The 19,629-nt window shown below is 36.9% G+C and overlaps 1 protein-coding gene across 2 annotated transcripts in view; it reads right to left on the reverse strand.

Moving 5' to 3' along the window:
- The window catches only part of LOC116171391 (WD repeat-containing protein 7), a 37,287-nt gene that overhangs the window by 2,486 nt on the left and 15,172 nt on the right, over positions 1-19,629 (reverse strand). For both annotated transcript variants that reach the window (XM_031488214.1, XM_031488207.1), the window contains 20 exons: positions 17,165-17,255; positions 16,836-17,109; positions 16,648-16,788; positions 16,379-16,599; positions 16,106-16,325; positions 15,956-16,058; positions 9,476-9,636; positions 9,246-9,428; positions 8,999-9,067; positions 7,926-8,027; positions 7,611-7,777; positions 7,253-7,560; positions 4,328-4,457; positions 4,153-4,277; positions 3,950-4,106; positions 3,694-3,892; positions 3,471-3,647; positions 3,290-3,416; positions 3,053-3,242; positions 2,879-3,005 (listed from right to left, as the gene is read on the reverse strand). In XM_031488214.1, coding sequence (XP_031344074.1) covers positions 2,879-3,005; positions 3,053-3,242; positions 3,290-3,416; positions 3,471-3,647; positions 3,694-3,892; positions 3,950-4,106; positions 4,153-4,277; positions 4,328-4,457; positions 7,253-7,560; positions 7,611-7,777; positions 7,926-8,027; positions 8,999-9,067; positions 9,246-9,428; positions 9,476-9,636; positions 15,956-16,058; positions 16,106-16,325; positions 16,379-16,599; positions 16,648-16,788; positions 16,836-17,109; positions 17,165-17,255 — 3,272 coding nt within the window. The remainder of the gene's footprint in view (positions 1-2,878; positions 3,006-3,052; positions 3,243-3,289; positions 3,417-3,470; positions 3,648-3,693; positions 3,893-3,949; positions 4,107-4,152; positions 4,278-4,327; positions 4,458-7,252; positions 7,561-7,610; positions 7,778-7,925; positions 8,028-8,998; positions 9,068-9,245; positions 9,429-9,475; positions 9,637-15,955; positions 16,059-16,105; positions 16,326-16,378; positions 16,600-16,647; positions 16,789-16,835; positions 17,110-17,164; positions 17,256-19,629) is intronic.

Consider the following 19,629-nt stretch of genomic DNA (forward strand, 5'->3'; position numbering starts at 1 on the left):
TTGTTAGATTGGTATGAATGTTGATTGACAGCATTTGCCATATGTTGGTTGACAAAAGAAATATTTCGCCACCGCCTTTTCTCGCGTATTCCACAGCACAGGATATTTTTTATAAGCTTCGATTAACCTTCACTTTGGCGCGTGGACGGTAGTTTACACTTTACAGTAATATAACGTTAGATTATGTTTGAATCCGCGTTAGGTTTAATTTCCTGTAGGAACAAGAGTGATACAAAGTTTGTAAACCGGTAAATTACCGTCACACGCCTGGACCTGTATTTTTCCCTCTGATCCAATGTCCAATATCGATGCGGTACTTCCGCAAGTGCGGATGCGAATATCTATCATTGAAGGGAACTTTTAATCGTAATCTTAAAACATATCTGGTCAGATGTTAAGTTAAAAGTTATTATCAGACCAAAATTGGTTTTGTGATAAACAATGCCACGTGCGAGATAAGCAACGCAGGTATCGACCAATTCGGGTGACGGAGCGGAATTTGGAGGGTCACCGAGAAACAATGATGTGGAAGTGGTTTCCCCCTAAAATAGCACGAATTAAGTATAAACTATGCTTTTTGAGACGAAGGCGGCTTTCTCGGGGTATTTTGAAAGAGCGTTAAGCCTGTGACGCTAATTTGCACCTATAGTCTAGCCGCATATATGATTTTAAAAGAAGAAAAACGTAGTCGTCTTCATGTTAACAAAGTGATGTGGAAATAAGTTGGATTTTGTGAAGAATCTGTCAGATTTGTGTGAAAGTAAATGTTTTGCCGTTCATTGCATATTTTTGTCCTGACCAGTTTATTTGGATTATTAACAGAACTGTAAGTTCTTTTTGAGTCTCTTAAATTGTTTTTTTCAATCGTCCGTTTTCCAAACGGGGTGTTCTGCATTCAAAAGGTACTGTTAGCCTTCAAATTGCCTCACAGGATTCTTTGTATTTGATTTGATTTTTATAATGTACGTTAGAATAAACTCTTATAATTTCTTTTTATCAACGCGTTACGCGTCAATTTGAATCCCAATTCGAAATCCAAGTAGAATTTAATAGGGCCTTCTTAACAGGATCGGTTGGCAAATAAAACTGAATAGAAGTCAGATTAGGAAGATCACTGGTGTCCTCACAAGACACTGGATGGTCAACTATCACCTGCACAACATTGGGCTTGTAGGAGAGCCCACGTGGAGGTTCAGTGGCGAGGCAGACGAAACTATCGAACATGTGATCTGTCACTGTGACGCCTTGATCAGAGACAGACATCAGATCCTTGGCGACAGTTATCTGAAACCAGGGAAGATGAAGCAACTTAGGCTACACAGGATCCTACCCTTTGTTGAGAGAAACAGGCTCTGAACCTAGTTCCAAAAGAAAAGGGGTAGGCACAATGGGCCTTTGGTATGCCTAAGTGCTGCCTGGTCCGGTTCCCTTTATGAATAGAATAGAACCACCAAACAATCTAAACAAAACACTGAGAGGTTCCACCCTGTATATACAACTTACGACGATACATACATTTTTGAGAGTTGGCAACCATGCAATTTCTAGGTGTGAAAAAGCAGCCTGCGCCATCTAAAAAGCAGGGACGGGGTTACGTTTCGCATCTTGTCTTGAATGGCGGTCGTGTACGCGTAACTCCAGAAATGTTTGTTGTTATTTTGTGTTATTTAATGCAGGTAGTGATTTTTACATTTCTTTATATCGTATTTGTGTTTTGTATGCCGAATTTTATATTTTTTGTTTCAATCTTTGTTTTTGAAATTTACTTGGTTTAACCGCAATGCAGAATGACATGTTTAATACCGTTATCCATTTTGTTTGTAATTGTTTACATTTTTGGTGTGATGCTTGCTTAATTTATGTTTATTGATACTTGGTCTTGTTCCTGAAGTAACATTCATATAAGTTTTAATCAGTTTATTTTAATATGTGGAAACTACAAATTCGTTTGATGTATGTATTGACTTGTTTGTAACAACAATTTTCTCCGTGAATGAAGCAGTCACGGGGGTGGTAAAAACTGTAGTCAAAATTGAGCTATGACACCTAATTCCATGATTGTCTTCGACATTCAACTGTAGGCTCAAACCCCTAACGAGGGGCGACGGTACCTATCTTGCGAGGTGAGATTATGCTAATCAAAACTCTTCGGTTTAAAATCTATGTGTGATGTATGGGTGGCGATTCAATAATTTCCACATATTTTTACGGTTAGTTAAATTTCCCTACAAGGCCATGTAATTTTCCATCAACTAAATTTCCAGGTTTTCACAATCATAATAATTACGATCATTATTAAACAAACTTTTCCCAATTTTGGTGTTTTATTTTACGTTCCTTCCCGAGTGTACTTCAAACCATGGCATTGCCTACAACTAACGTAAGGGAGCCCTGATTTAAATGTCTTATCACGTGCCACTTTTCGAATTTAAGCGGGATCTTGTTTAGTTTTGGAGGGAATAGTCATTCATGTGGCCACTTTTAAACGTTGCCGGGTTGACTTTATTTCCGTGTTCTTGTAGTGTGAAGTTAGTGTAGAACCTGGGGGTTAAGTACACTACAACACTTATCTTTCATTGCTGCGATCGCTACTGTTATGTCTAAGACACTGCAGTCTTAAATTCATGCTTATGTTTGATAATATCGAAAGCCTTTAAAGCTGTAGACCAGCAGACTGGCTTTTGAATTGCTGACTTCTCATAACTGGGGTTTGTTTTCAAACGCTCCCTACATGAATTCATGTACAAAGGGTCACATATGCATATCATTGGTATATTAAATATTTGAATTTTAGAAATCCATTTCGTTAGGTGATTTTAAAACAATTTAACAAATAATAAATGGCAGACAGACCAGATAATTAATGATAAATACAAACCTGCTATCCTCCGTGTTGCTGAACAGTGAGATACTTGGTTAAATCTGCAAACTGCAGGAAAAACATCCTGCAGGCCTTTAGTCTTTAAATGTCCAACATCTAAGCAGTGAAGAATTATGTCCATTAGCTAAAAATCACTTTGTCATCACTATATTCCAAGGTTTATGAATTTACCTCGACTAGCAATTCTGCCATTTCATTTTGCATTTTATCTATTAAAAGTTCAACGCTACGTAAAATTTCTGGTTTTGCTTTATGCAAAACAGAGTTGTTCACATTATTAACGTTTAACGCCTGCGCATTTTGCTGCATAGCGTTATACCTAGCTACTTCTCGAGCCATTGTCGTTATAAACGCAGCAGGTCTACAAAATCCAACATTAAAGAAATAGGAATTAAGCTCACCTCTAACCTAGCTGTAGCAATTAATGTTAATGCATGTCTTGCTGTTCGACATGAATCTGCTTGTGGTGTTAATGGTAAACCGTACGTCATGCTTGGCACTAACTTATCAGCTTCCGAACATAATTCCAGTAAACCTATTAAATTTTACTTTCATACAACGTTGGCGGCAAACAATTAATGCTTAATACCTAAAAGAACTTTGCTAATATCCAGATATGGCTCCCATACTGTAAAGCCTCTGCCGATTAGGTCAATTGCGGCTCGGCGAAGAGGTGTGTGAGGTGGTAACTTCATCGAAGGTGGCGCTAACAATAGATGCGATAAAGCCATAGAGGTTAATCGCGCTAAGTTATTATTCCCATAACCTAACGAATCAATAATAACCATTTAAACCACAATTCAACAACTTACCAAAACCTTCGGCGATAGAATTTTTTCGTATCTCAGAATTATCTGCCCTCTTCTTTGGATTTTCCGACATAATATCTTGACCGAATTCGGCCCCGATTACACCTAACAAAACTACAGCAGTTGTTTGTTTACGTTTCAGCTCGGCTAAACTGGACGGCTTGCGCACTTGCTCTTCCTCTTCTTCCTCAAACTCCTCCTCCTAATTAAAAAAATGTATTATCATACTATTGCAGGCAGCTTAAACAGGTACCCTTACAGCAGGTTCAGGACTGAGCACTGCACCCGTGTTTGAATTCCCATTGTTTAAACTAGGTGGCGAAACCGCTTGTTGGTTAATCGTTTCCAATTGCGTATACAAAGGCAGAAATTGCGCCCACGAATCAATCAACATTTTTCTTCCCTTTGGTCCCATCCTGCAGTGACTAGTTTACACAACTCACTCAAAATAAATACGTTTACCTTCCCAGCTCGGCCAATAAAAGAGCTTGCGCTGCTTCTCGCACCTCAACGCAGTGATGTTGCCATCGTTTCGCCATGGTTTCTACTTGTGGACGTTTGAAATTCTTAGAACCTAACTGAACGACCTGGAAATGCAAATTTGAGAAATGGTGACGAACTTAACGTACCTCACTACCTTATCTGGTAACAGTACGCAATGTAGCGCGGCTAATAATGACCACCCTTGTTTTATTTGTGCTTGCTGCTGTGTGTACAGCTCTTCATTTTCTTCGTCGGCCTTACTCCATTTGACCCTCGTTGATTGTCTAAAAGAAATTTACTTGGTCGCCTATGCTGACACCATCTTCAAAAAGTACTGAGAATGGTCGCCATTTTATGTATCGAAAACAGTTCTCATCTCCGTCACGCATTGCAAAAAAATGCCCGCTTATTTAAAACAAATCGCATCTCAGTAATGAAAAATCGTGCTACAAACGTGAGTAGTTCTACATCTTTTTTAATCATTGTTCGACAAACTATAAATGGAGACCTTCATACTACGTAAAAATGAAAGGTTTTAAACGAAATGAATTTGAAACATGAATTCAAAAGCATCAAAGATGGATCGATTAGAATTAGTCAAATGAATTATACAAGAAAACTCCTGCAAAGGTTTGGAATGGAAAACGGTAAACCAATTTCCACACCAATTATTAATGAAGGACAACAACAATCTAGGAATTGACTTTCCATATAGACAAGCAATTAGAGTACTGGTTTACCTCATGACAGGTACAAGACCAGATATTGCATATGCTATTGGAGTTGCATCTAGAACTCTTGAAAAACTGGCTCATTTCAATTGGACACAGTTGACTATGGAATAACTTTCAAACCACACTTTAAAAGTGGCTACAGTGATCAGACGAAACCAACGGGCGGTCAACTCAGAAGTAGTATGCCTGTATGCAGGCGGCTAGACAAACTAATCCGGCTGAAAAGTCGAGCTGAAAGGGACACTTGATCTGATGGTTTGTAATGAAGCGGCAATCTGGTTGGCTCAGAACCCTGAGTACCATCGAAGAACGAAATATATCAGAACGAGTACATTGTGGAATGCAAGTTCGAATTTGTGATAAAATTGAATAGACGAATTAGGCAATTATGGGATGAGGAAAAACTTTTTAGAAGCCTGATTCGTAGGAAGGCTGTTTATTTACGAGTGATAAAATATATTCAAAGGAACATTTTCGAGTCGGGGAACCGCTTTTCAAATAAAAACGGGATTAAATAAACTGACATTAGAATGATGAACAAAGACGTATCGGATCGCTAATAGTAACGACTGGTTAAAAGCAAGTTCCTCAACGTTGAGTTATTATCCGATAAATAAAATTTTGTATACACCAGCATAGAATTTAAAGACAATTAATAGATGCATTTACCTACAACAAAATCTAGTTAATCAATTGCATAAATTGATAACAACACAGCAGAACATTGGCTTATTATTCCTGTGCATAATCACGATCTCAAGTATTAATCTCGCGAAATTGAAGCCGATTTGCATGGATTCGCGATTCTTACGAACCACCAAACATTACATGCATCACGAAGATAGCGTTGCTGGGGTGGTGCAAAAAGTCAATTGTACAATCGAAGCGATCTGTTTCCATATTTCTAGACGAAGCAACATTTTCTAAGGAGAGATAACATCAATTTGATACCAGAACCCACATCAATAGCTGTAAGTTATATTAAATTTTTTGATTTGTATAAAGTAGTGGTCGGTTGTAGGAATTTGCATAAGGAATACTGTTCGAAGTAACTTTAATATTCCTAAAGGAATCGACCCGTGAAAATTATTCGCATGAAACAGATTTGACCTGGAATTTGCATTTCATTTCTTTTGGTTGGGTTACAACTTTGTTTAACATTCAGAGGTACCGGTAATTTATCATGTGGTAAAGATGAAATTTAGATAAGGAGCAAATTGGCGTGTGATCACTATTTTACATCCAGAAACATGTAAGGAAAAATGGAATTTGATCCCCTTTGTTTTATTAATATATTCAATCAACTAAAGCCACATACGTATTCATTACTAACAGTTCAATGAAATCAAAGCAGATTTTGAATTTCAGGTTTTAAGAGGAGAGAAAGGGCCAAACGTCTGTAAGGTAAGGGGTATAACCATATAAGAACATTTTTTATTACTGAGTTAACCATGGGTAAAATAAAAATTAATTATCATATTGAAATTAGTGCCATAAAGGTTCAATTTTATTTCATGCGAGTCAGGGCTTAAATCCTTGTAATTGTAACTAAGCCTTTAGACGCTTCTCTATTTTAAGAGATAGAGAAAAACACATAGGCACGCTTTGTTTTCAGAATTTTCTGATTTTTTTGATACCGTTTTCGATATATACCATTTAAACTTTTGGGGACAATTCCGCATTTTTGTTTTGAAATGCCAGTTTCGGGCCTTCCTGCGATTGCATGAAACTAAATCTAATCTATGTATGTATATTTTACCCCAAAGCTCTTTTTAGCGCATTTTTTAAGAATTAAGAAGAAAGTGCTATTGTTTTCGTTTTGTCCGTCCGGACCCACTTCTGTCGTTTCGAACTACTTCTAGGGGAATGGTCCTAGAGTCCTGGAATTTTTTGCAGTAGGTAGCCTATACCTTGAAGGTGTGCCAGATGGCCATCAAATTTCGCTGTCTAAAAGGGGGCCCCCCCCCCACGAATTATTTCCTGAGATGCTGTTTTTGAAAGTAAAACGTGCATAACTTTTACATACGACAACCAACTGGTCTCAGATTTTGCATACGAAAATGGGGGGGGGGGGGGGGGTTAAACACATTTCTACCCTTCATAGTATTCTAATGAAAGGTCTCATCGAAATATGCGCATAATTTATACTTGTTTTATCTTCTGGAATACAGCTGCATGTTTATGTCTATGGGAAATAGATCTATTAAAATATTCTTTTTTGTTTTGTTTCAAAGGAAGAAAAGGAGCATGTACCAACGGTAGCCGAAGCTTGGTTTTACTTACACATTTCTAAACAACCATTCTTAATACCTTCTGATAAGAGTTGCAGCCTGTTACTCACTTACCTATGTAACTTCCTATTACGCTCTTGCTCTAATATAAACGTTGCATTACTCATGGACATAAGTGTGTGGCTAACGGCAATTATGGCTAACAGATGGTTACTAGTCAGTGTGGTACTTAGTTCCCAATGAGTTTTGCAGGTAAATATTCGCGTAAGTTGCTCTCTATATACAAGCTCAAGAGGTAAATTGTCGGTCAGACCTTGATCATCCACAGCAGTATCGTTATTTAAAGGTATCGTATTATGCCACGTTGGAAGAAACAGCGACATATAATTAGCTTTTGAGAGGACACCAAACGAAATCGGCACCTGCAACACCAGATTAACTAAACCGTATTCAATCACTTTGTGAGGGCAACCATAGGTCTTAGCAGTCCCAACTTAGCCTGGCACACTATGTCCAAATCGTTATCCATACCCCAAGCATGCAACAGCGATAGAAGTAATTGAGCTATTTCCATGCCATGACTAGCTTCAATAGGACCCAAACTTTTGTTATTTACCCGTGAATTTGAATCGATTAAATCTAGAAAGATAAAGGAATAGTAAGTTTATGACGTGATGTTAATAAAAAAATAACTTAAAAGACCCTCAGTGTTATTATATAATTTTAGTGCAGCCAAAAAAAAAAGATAAACGTAAAACAATTAAGGATAGAAGTAGACTGTTCTTACCCTTAGACGAGTGTTCGATTCCTTGTTTTAATACACTCTCAGCCTTTGCTTGTATTTTAGTATGTACAGTTTCAGCACCTTCTTTCATTTTTGCTAATATTCCTATTACAAAAGATCACTCGATGAGCAAGAATGCCATGTCAAAGTTTATAACATGCACATCAGACAGTGATCAACTCATGGAGTAAAAAATAAAACAAAGTGGCTTACGTAGCGTACTAATTGTGCACTAAGGAAATGCCATACGAGTTAGTACAGGCATTTAGCACTCTTGTCACTCGAAAGCTTATTCTAAAAATTAACTCTGAACAATGAAAAGTTCAGATACCCAACTTAAATTAAACATAGTTTGGCGTGTATTGTAGACAATTCACTTTTTTACTACAAATTCGTAATATTGTATCCGTGTCCTGTGCCATTTAGATACTTCAAAGAAATTGTGGACGTCTTCACTGAAGCACTATACAAATGCTTGCTATTTGCAAACAGTTTAAGATAGACATATGCCGTTGTGAGAAACCAGATCAGTTTGCAATCAATTTAACGTTTAAACAGTAATGAGAACATAAAACACACATATTATGAGAGATTCCAGAGAAAGCGTTTCAACAAAAATAATGTTCCAAAAAGCATACAACAACCAATTCAGATGACGTCCACTATCACTCACAAAACTATATGGTTTTTGTTTCCCAAAGTATTAAAATTCCACTGTCACATGATATATTCACTTTGTCTTCCCGCTTATTTCTTAGTTTTTCCACTTCATTGATAACCTTTTTCTCATCCAAGGTGACGCTCTTAATCAAAGGAAACCTTCTATTAAAGTGGGGTATCAGAACTTTTTTCAATCACTATCCCTAACAATTAAAATAAAACATGTACATACATTAAGGTGCAATGAAACAGCCAATAAGCTTGTAAAGAAGTTGCGAGTACATATTTCCTCGCTTACCATATCAAGTGCGTAAACAATTTTGGTCCTTTTAAAAAGCAAGATTCATGCTAGCGTCTACTACAAGAGTCTACCAAACGGTTAATCAAAGCACACAGAAATAGATAACTTTAATTACCATGTTTATCTTTTTCCTTAATTATACGTTCCACATTTTCTGCCTTATCTTTCACTTTTCCAAAAAAATCTATACAAAAACACAAATTATTTTTTTGGCATACTCCCAATAAAATTAGATTCAAATTTGTCTACTACTTAAACAGTATTGTTATTGTGTAGAACGTTCTCTTTGACGACTCTGGACAGACCGTGATAAATTACTCACCTTGAATGTGAAATAAGTTCATTAAAAAAAATCGGCTTACCAACGATCTTTTTATGAGCATCAGGACTAGCACTGTGAGTTAACGAAGCCACCTTGAGATATTCCGACTGTGAAATTAAACCGGCGGCTTCCAAGCTTCCCGGCGACATTGCCGAATATTCTTCGCTTAATAATTCTATGACTAATGCTTCGATGTCGAAGAACAGTATGTGACTTTCCGGATCTACATTAACACTCTAAATTAACCGTTTCAACACTTATCAATTTTACCCTTCGGATTTGTTCTTAAACCTTGTACGACTAGTGGCGCATGATGTCCTAACTTCATATGCGGATCATCATTATTCGCGTGAGCACCTAATTGTTGGAGTTGATGGAGACCTCTCTGAGTTGCATGACGAATTGCAGATAAATTTCGATGCCTTAACCCTCTGCAAAATTAAGACTTGCTAGTAACACGCTGTATTTTACTTGTGTTAAAAATCAGGTTTTATTTTATTAAATGAGAACATTTTTATTCAAAGTGGCATTTGCCTTAGTTTGCGCACACGCCATCAATTATGTTTTTAGGGAATATTCTAATAACAACGTATTAACAAAAAAACTCATTTTAAATCACAATAAACGTTGGAATTACGTGTTTATGTTAGACTGATCAATGTATTTCACAAAAAATAAATAAGACCAAAAACCTTTATTCTGCGTTCCCACCTCCAGATGCAATATGGGGTCTTATGGACTAAATTACAGTGACTTTATAGAAAGACTAAATGCCTCTCTTACTAATTTGAGTAATTCTTTGATAACGCTATCTTTGTTCACCGCAATGATGTCATGATTGAATTGAAGTATTAAAAGACAACATAGGGACCTATTCTTTAACGCGTAACGATGTTGTTATACAACGGTTATCATTTGGAAGCGACTTTCTCTATTCTGGATGACATATAACATATACGGAATATAGATGTTCTTCTGCGCCAAAAGTTGTATAACCCAAAAATGCCATCGAGTTTACTAAGAAAAAGTAAGCAACTTATTACTAATTTTATTCATTATTTTGAACAAGAAAGAGATAATAGTAGTCAGCTTTTACCAGTCGCAGCAGTAAGCGAGGTGAGTGGTTTAGTAACATAAGAATCCGTGTACATACATAGTTTCTTTTCACAGAAAGTTCGGATGCATTAAATATTAGATTGCGAACAGTGACTTCTATTTCACAAATTTCTAAATAGAAAATCCTAAAAAACAAGGCTATGTAAGACACTGCTAGCGATGCTGATGGTTTCACACACGCAGCAATTGCAAAGATTACATTATACAACACATCATAGGAATTTCAATAATGATTTTTTAATTTCCGATTATGGGGTTCGCTAATTATTTTAGAGATAGTCTATTTAGGTTTTTTGTCGAAAAAAAAAAAACGAATCCATGCATACTATAGCTTTTAATTTTTTGAATTTTGAAACTAAAAAAATTTCATAACGAAAACTGTCGGTCTTAAGAAAATCAGTGATGCCATGGCAGCTTAAGGTCAAGCATATACAGGGTGATTCCTATAGTACCTGCCACCGTTTGGGAGCGTGTAGGTGGTGCGTAGGGGAGTATTTTGATATAGGACACTTGGGGTCGGAAATCTAAAATAAGGGTGCCAGAGCCAAATTTACCTTCTGGAATTTCGCGCCTGTAGGTAGGCAACCCAACCGGCCGGCGGTGCACACGGAGCGATCTCAGGCGGCGATGTGTGGCTGACACTTGATCAGAATTTTGTTTAAACCCACGAAATCCCGTCTGCAACGACGCGTATCAAGTGAATAATCACATGTGTGGCTGACACTTGATCAGAATTTTGTTTAAACCCACGAAATCCCGTCTGCAACGACGCGTATCAAGTGAATAACACTATGGCAATAGTATAATAATAGTTGGCTAGATGTAGGAAGTGCATTGAGAACAACGGTGGCCACGTTGAACACTTGTAAACGTTATTGCTTTTGACTGTCGTTTTCCCTCCTTCCCTCCCATGTCGCTTCCTCGCGCTAACTCGCTCTGCATCGCTCCGCGCGAAACGTCGGTCGTTTGGGTTGCCTACATACAGGCGTGAAATTCCAGAAGATAAATTTGGTTCTGGCGCCCTTATTTTAGATTTCCGACCCCAAGTGTCCTATATCAAAATACTCCCCTAAGGCACCCCCTATACGCTCCCAAACGGTGGCAGGTACTATAGGAATCACCCTGTATATNTGGGAGCGTGTAGGTGGTGCGTAGGGGAGTATTTTGATATAGGACACTTGGGGTCGGAAATCTAAAATAAGGGTGCCAGAGCCAAATTTACCTTCTGGAATTTCGCGCCTGTAGGTAGGCAACCCAACCGGCCGGCGGTGCACACGGAGCGATCTCAGGCGGCGATGTGTGGCTGACACTTGATCAGAATTTTGTTTAAACCCACGAAATCCCGTCTGCAACGACGCGTATCAAGTGAATAAACACTATGGCAATAGTATAATAATAGTTGGCTAGATGTAGAAAGTGCATTGAGAACAACGGTGGCCACGTTGAACACTTGTAAACGTTATTGCTTTTGACTGTCGTTTTCCCTCCTTCCCTCCCATATCGCTTCCTCGCGCTAACTCGCTCTGCATCGCTCCGCGCGAAACGTCGGTCGGTTGGGTTGCCTACATACAGGCGTGAAATTCCAGAAGATAAATTTGGTTCTGGCGCCCTTATTTTGGATTTCCGACCCAAGTGTCCTATATGAAAAGACTTCCCCTAGGCACCCCCTATACGCTCCCAAACGGTGGCAGGTACTATAGGAATCACCCTGTATATGTATATGTCAAGAATCCCACAAAATGCCAAAGAAGGCGCCAGCATTTTTTGATAGTGATCGATTCATATTCAAAATGGCTGGAAGTGAGACAAGTGCCTTAGTTATGCCGGCGGCAACCATGAAATTATTTTAGTTTAATCATAATTCAGTTACCACATTGTTAAATCTTGTTCAAAGAGAAGTAAATAAGTTTTACTTCACAGATAGGTCAATATTGAAGTATACTAATTTCTAACTGAAGATCTTCTGCAGGGGCACCTCTAAAAAATCATGCGGGTCACTCTGTAATTGGACGCAAGCCTGTTGAGGGCCCAGAACAAGAGAGGAATAAACAGTTAACTGCATCTTGAATCAATAAAATGAGAATCACCTAGGGCTGTATCTCCGATATGACCCTAGTCCAGTTTCTAAGAGTTTCAAGAGGGGGGAAACGTAGCAAAATCTCTAGAACCATAGCAAGGCGCCATTAAGTTGCCACCAAGTCGATAAAGAATTAATCACTGTCCATAAGGAACAAAGGCAGATGTGAATCATTCTTTCTGCGATATGTTTTCTAGGTTTTTTGAGAAAATTTATTAGTAGAGGAACTCCATAGGGGATTTAGTCGAATGCGTCATATTACAATAAGGTGGGGTGATTACGTGTTGAAAAGTGTGCATTTCAAAAATCTAACGATTTGAACATGACGGAAGGGAATGGAAAGGTTATTATGCAATTAACAAAAATTTAATATTTACACCAAGTGCCGGTCATAAGTGTCTCTTTTTCTTTGGATTTGTGTTAATTTAGTAATGAATCATATGGATCACAGGTCACGAAGTGCCGATCGTGAATTTGCAGACTGGTCATTCACAAGATATAAGTCGGTCCTGCATCGCAGGAAGTGGTGACTTTCAGGTTTCCAAGGGTTCAAGTTAAGCTAAGTAGAAGCCTGGTACTGAGTAAGTAGACTGGCTGCCAACTTACTTTGTCCAAGTGTAAAATTTTATGAAAATAAACATGGCGTCAAGTAAAGACAATGGCGAAAACTGTAAAGGAAAAAGCAAAACAAGTTGGATCGTACTCCATTCGTCGAGCTACTTACGCGCGTTTTTGTGTGACGGATCCGCTTCCCAAATGTAATCTGCATGCAAAGAATTGTGACACAAAGCTAATGCTTGAAACCCGAGCTTTCTACGATGATTCGAGTTAGTATACTTAAAAAACCTTTGCAGCCAACCGACCGACCGATGGACCGAACAGCCAAAGTGAATTACAGGGTCCTGCAAGAGTGCGTCGTAGTAGCTCAAACCTGGCAAAAAATATTACAAAAACCTTTGGTGCAAATGTCAACCATAGATGGTTGCGCATCTACAGAAACTACTTTTGAATGTACAGGGTATCCCATTTTTACGGTGTCAATAGAAAAGTGATTTTGTTAAACTCAACACCCTGTGTATTTTTAGTTGTTTCGATGTCATTTCTTAACCTCTGCATGGAAACCTATTCACTTTTTGTTTTTTTTTTTGGAAATATTACCAAATTACAAGTATTATTTTTTTTTTCAAATAATTGCCCAAAAGCAAGCTCCCGACTTTGATTTCCAAGTTTAGAAATACATTTGATCAATAATGTTAATAATCTGAATAAAAGGAAACACTTTGGTAATGATAAAGTTGCATTTAGTGCCACAGAGTGTTCACAAAAAAATAGTAGTTTCCTGATTTTAAACTGTCATAACTATTTTTTTTTTAAATGGAACTACCACTATTTTATTTCTTTATTCGATAGTCTTTTGTGTCCTGTTCAAATTTTATAAGGGGTGTCCTGTGCCTAAACTCCGTAGTTTTTTTATGTTATTCAATATTTTTCACAAAAATAGTTACACATTAATTACATGTTTATAAACCGGTTAGACTGTGATAATAAAAAACAAGACAGAATAGAAAAATAAAATAGTGGTAGTTCCATTTGAAAAAAAATAGTTATAACACTTTGAAATTTGGAAACTTTACAATTTTTTGTGAACACCCTATACTACTAAATCCAATTTTCTCATTACCAAAGTGAAACACTTTCATTCTGATTAACATTATTGATCAAATGTATTTCTTAACTTAACTAATTGAAACAACTAAAAATACACAGGGTGTTCCATTAAAAAAAAAATCAGTTGTCTATTAACACCGTAAAGGTGTACATTTAAAAATAATTTTTGTAGATGCGCAACTGTGTATAGTTGACTGTGCACAAGGTTTTTTGATATCAGGTATGAGCTAGGAAAGGCGGACGCACTGTTGCAGGACCATGTATTAGCGCTACTTTTTTCCAAAAACGCGCTAAAAATTAAAAAGTGGACTGATAGGGAGAATATGACATTTATGGAATTTGTAGTGTTCGAAAACAGCAACCGTTGTAACGAAGAGTAATTTCCAATTGCAGTTTGCAGGTAAAGCAGCTCGCATGTTTGTATCATATTTTTTTAATTTTCTGCCTCCCAGCAGTCCTTTAAATTGCCCCGCTGTTACCCATAAATGGTTCTTGTAAGCTGCTGTATCCTCTATTGCTCTATTGAAAATTGGAAAAAGCCCTAAGTGTCTCACGCTCATGAATCCATATCCTGGTGCAAAACCTGTTCCTTCTCTTTTCCGATTTTTTTTATCAATTGAAATTCTTGTATAAACATATATCTGCAACTAGTACAGAACCAAATCGACATTTTAACTATCTATCCAAGCATTCCAAGCACACTGTCTAAGTGCACTTGGAACGTGTCAACTGGGCTTTACAAATATTAAAGTTGATGATTTCATGGTTCCTTCCCATACCTTTTTGAGTTTTTTTACAAAGTTTACCTAAACAGCACAGTAACCAAATCGTATAATCTCACCGAAATGCTTAAACAAACAAATACTTAAAATGTAATGCTCGTACCATTAAAGATATTGTACCACTGGCTTGTGTAAAATTGAAATTTAAATAAATCCTTTAATTAATTTAGAAGGTACCTTCGTTACGCGTAGTTAACACAGTTTAGTTCAGTTTCAGTGGATTAATGTTAGGTGCTCAACTTCCATAAAATAATGTTTTTTTTCCATATACAAAACTAAATGCACCTCTTGCATGGTCCATAGTAATTGAACCGAAAGAAATATATATCCGATAATGTATCATTTTACGCTATGCTCAAGTTTATGTTTAAACATAAATTGTTTACACTCACCTACTTTTCCTAAATCCTTTACACGTTTACTTAGCATTAAGTGAACTGTAATAACGAGAGTATCACGGTTTCATTAAGTTTCCACATCCTAAATTCAAGTTAACTCATCTGTAAGGATAAATAGTTTCAAACATGGCTAGACTTCTAATTTCAGTTTAAAATATGGACTTTTTCCTCCCCACTCGATAATCGTCACGCTCGTACGGTTTAAATATTAACAAAAAGGAACTGCTACCCAAATTCCAAAGTGCTACAAAACGTCCGTCGTTTTGACATGAAAGTAATGGTGGCTCTGGAGATTGCAGTCGCTTATTGACTGCTGCTAAATACTGTGATCGTTGATGTTACGAAAAAACAATTAAACATTTTTAATGTTTCCTTTATGTCCAAATAATAATGTCCACCTTATTAGTAAAATATTGCATCATAGACAACCTGTTACAAATAACTACCTAAACATTTGTTTAGTAATTGGTCAATCAAATTCGTTGATGTATTCTCTTCCATTGATTGCATGATGCTATGTAAACATACTTAGTGATGACGTCATAATATACCGATGACGCACGAGCAAACTAAGGAAAATCCTATTTACGTTCTAGGTTTAGGTTGTTGTTTATTAAATTTTGTGTTTTTGTGTATAATTGTGAACTGAGAATAAACAAGTGTCAAAGGTTTTCTTTTTGAAGAGTAGTTTTAATATGAGAAAACTTACCTAAAGAAATGAACTGCAGGATTGGCAAGACCTACTTCAGAAGAGGTATTATAACTAGACTCGTTTTCATCACAAGCATACAAAACTTCTTCCGCAGCTATACCTGCAATCGCAAAATAACAGCTTCACAATCAACGTGACTAATATTACCTTGTAATACCCTATCTAAATGCCCTGTTTCCATTTGCCAAACGTAGACAGTGCCATCAGAACAACCAATGATCATAAAGTCGTCTAATGGCCTCCATTTTATCGTAGTGACAGGAAACAAGTGTCTAGAAGCCAAGCATACACATTTTCTTTCTGTCAAACTTAATAATGTTACCGAATGATCAGAAGCGACAGAACAAATACACTTCTGTATTCTTGTCTACAATGTAATAATAGTAATGTCGGCTACGATTAAAATCGGTAGCAACTTACGCTACAAGCATTAGGAGGAACAAGAAGTTGAGTTATCTCGCCGGCATGAACACAAAATCGATGTAACAAATGGCCTCCGTATAGGTCCCATAAACAGACAGCAAAGTCGACACCGCCCGAAATTAAATGATTTTTATCGTACCTCGAATTCTCACGAAACGGATATAGTAGGCAATTAACTCGGCCTCCGTGTCCTGTTAACACCTGGTGAGGAGGCCATCCTGAAAACAGCAATCAAACGTCTAAAAATACACCCGAGTATAACGTACCATCGTATTGTTGGTGGTTTCCATGCAACAACTGAAGCATCACGGTTTGTGTTGCCGGAACAATAATAATACTACCATCTTCCCTTCCAACTACCAACCTACTTTGGAGCGGTAAATAAATGCTGGCGGTTAATTTTATCACTAAAAAAGTTGAGGTAGAGTGCATTGTCACGATACAAATATCCTACCTTGTTTTTCTGATTTTTCAAGCTGATCTAAAATACCAACTGGATTTGGATTAATACTGGCCCATGCTTCGGACAAACTAGTTGTAAATGACGCATTCATCTGAAGTGGTTGTGGAGTTTGTTGCTCTTGAATTTTACGCATCTCTGCGGGCGAAATATCTGGAATATTCCAAACCAAAACGTAACCTTCCGAATCGCCTCGCAGTAAGTAACGAAACGATGTCCCATGCTGTTGAGTTGTAACGAATCTCATTGCTGGAGGACATGATAAAAGCTAATAAAATACACATTCTTAGATCTGATACACGAGCATACAGTTGAGAAACTACCTTATTATCGGGTTGACTTAAAATACAATACAAAAATGGACTATCGGATTCGAGCGTTGGACTGTGAAAATTTTTGTTATCTGGAATGCTGCTGCAAGAAAAAAAAACTTGTTAACATTTGGCAAAAGATTCAGATTAACACGTTCGCCGCCAAGATTACACTAATTTACTAATGAATTAATCACAGCACAAGTCTTTTCTTGAATATGTACACTAATCTATCATTTCATGACTGACGACATTCGACAAACTAAGCATGCCTTCACTGAAATCATTGAAGTATTGGAGGCGGCGAATGTGATAATAAACCGATGAAGCTTTATTCAACATTAAGTGGCATGTCTGTACAATGTAATCATTATGTTGGTGCAAAGCGAAGGACCTAAGCAGTTAAGTTTCAGAGTTATCCAAGCCTCACAAAACCCAGTAGTCACAAGGATATTAATGAGTTGGAGCAATAGACGGCAGATGGCTGTATTTCTAAAAGCAATAAAGATGGATTTCAAAGTAATTGTTTTATATAGGTAATGTGGGCGACACAAATGCTGGACATTTTTGTAGTTTCATAATTGCAACACGCATTAAATTTCAACGTTTTCGATACATCATTCTGTCTAAGTAAAAAAATAATCCGAAGCTCTGTTTTTATTACTTTCTGAGATATACTCGCCGCTCTCGCGCCCGCTACTCTTAATTATTTATTGTTTATTCTCCTCAACAATGGCACTACTCCCACATTTATTATCTGTTATTCTTTATTTGGAATAATGTGGTTTACAAAATTCTAAGAATTTTCTTTTAATCTACTATACACTTTATCGTTCGTAGTGGTTGATGAAATCAATGGATGGTTTTTCTGAGATTCCGTCTGTTAAACGATTTAGTTTTATTATTTTTTTGTGAATGTGGTTCACTCCTTCCCTTCGCAATCATTGTAGCTTACAAGATCTGTTTGTGTTCATGTTTATTTTCACTAATCTCATGTGTTTCAAGTCTATGAAACAGAAAATAGAGTAACTTCCCATTGTCATCATCCTGACATCTGAAAATATTTCATTCGGAAATACGTAATACAGACAAGTTTATAACACTCTTCCATTGCTATTGCTTGCCAATTGTATTCAAAGAACCGAACGTCTGATTGTCCAATCTTCGCTGCAGCAGTCTTGGAAAGTTCTTCCTTTTGAAACTACAATCATTTACTCTTAGTGGCGCCAAAATCCGCATCAAATCCATTAACAGATTTTATTTTATAATGTTATTTCTGTAATAATTGTTCATTTGCTAATTAATGATATAATCGGGAACACTGCAAAGCTACATTATTGGCGGAAACCGTAATTACTATGGCAAAATAAAACACAATCACATTTAAATTATTTGGGTGTTTTGGTTTTGCAATTAGATGATATTTAATACACCTATTATTCATTTTCAACTACACTGCAGTCCCACCCCCAGATACAGTATGGAGTTTCGCAGACTAAGGCCTCTCTTACTAATTTGCGTCATTCTTCGATAACGCTATCCTTGTTCCTCACTGCTATGATGCCAAACTGACATGATTGAATTGAATTATTAAAACACAACATAATCTCCTTGTGATGTCATTGTCACGTTTGGCAAGCATGTACTGTATGTCCATAAGCATCATACTGCATCTGAAGGTGCGAACGCGCTATAGGAAGTTTTGGCTATCAAGAAGAATCAAGTGACAACCTTTTACCATTAAATTTATAATTTAAATTCAATGCTTTAACCTACGTTTTCACTGTAAAAAACACATTTTTAAAATGTAACAAACAAAATAAAAAAAAAGTGTGCAAATGCAGTGCATTAACACAACAAATCACACAAAACTTGACACCACACATATCATAAGCAAAAAATGCGGATAAATTATAAATGCGAATAGCAAAGTGTCATTTTATCAATAAAATTCGATTGCCTCTCATAAATCGTTTACTTTATGTGCTCAAAGTAATTTGTATAATTAAATACAAGTGCAAAGTTAAATATGTAGTTGATAACGTATAAGAAGATCAAATGCTAATATAGTAGTATGGTAGGTGCAAGCCAAGAATCTCTTCCAAATAATAGGTTTCCATCATTTTATCCGTTTTTATACCCTCCAATAAAGACACCTTTGTATTTTCCCATTTAAATTAATTCGCTATACTTCATTCATTATAAGAAAGCGGTAGATGGCGCTGTGTTTGAAGATAAACACACATAGGAAAAATATAAAACGGCACCAAATTATTGTAAAGTAGAAATATTCGGCACTGCAAACAGGAATAAATCTGTGACATTAACAGCTAATGACACCTCGGCAATAAAGTTGGCAACATAAACTACCACCTTACAAAATTCGCCAGTCGTTTTATGTTTCATTGTAATATTGGCTTGTTTTAACCAATCACAGTGAAGGTCAAAACTTCCCTATGCTTTCTACCGCTACCTTC

This window comes from Photinus pyralis, unplaced genomic scaffold (assembly GCF_008802855.1).
Source record: "Photinus pyralis isolate 1611_PpyrPB1 unplaced genomic scaffold, Ppyr1.3 Ppyr1.4_LG1, whole genome shotgun sequence".
NCBI classification, from domain to species: Eukaryota; Metazoa; Arthropoda; class Insecta; order Coleoptera; family Lampyridae; genus Photinus; species Photinus pyralis.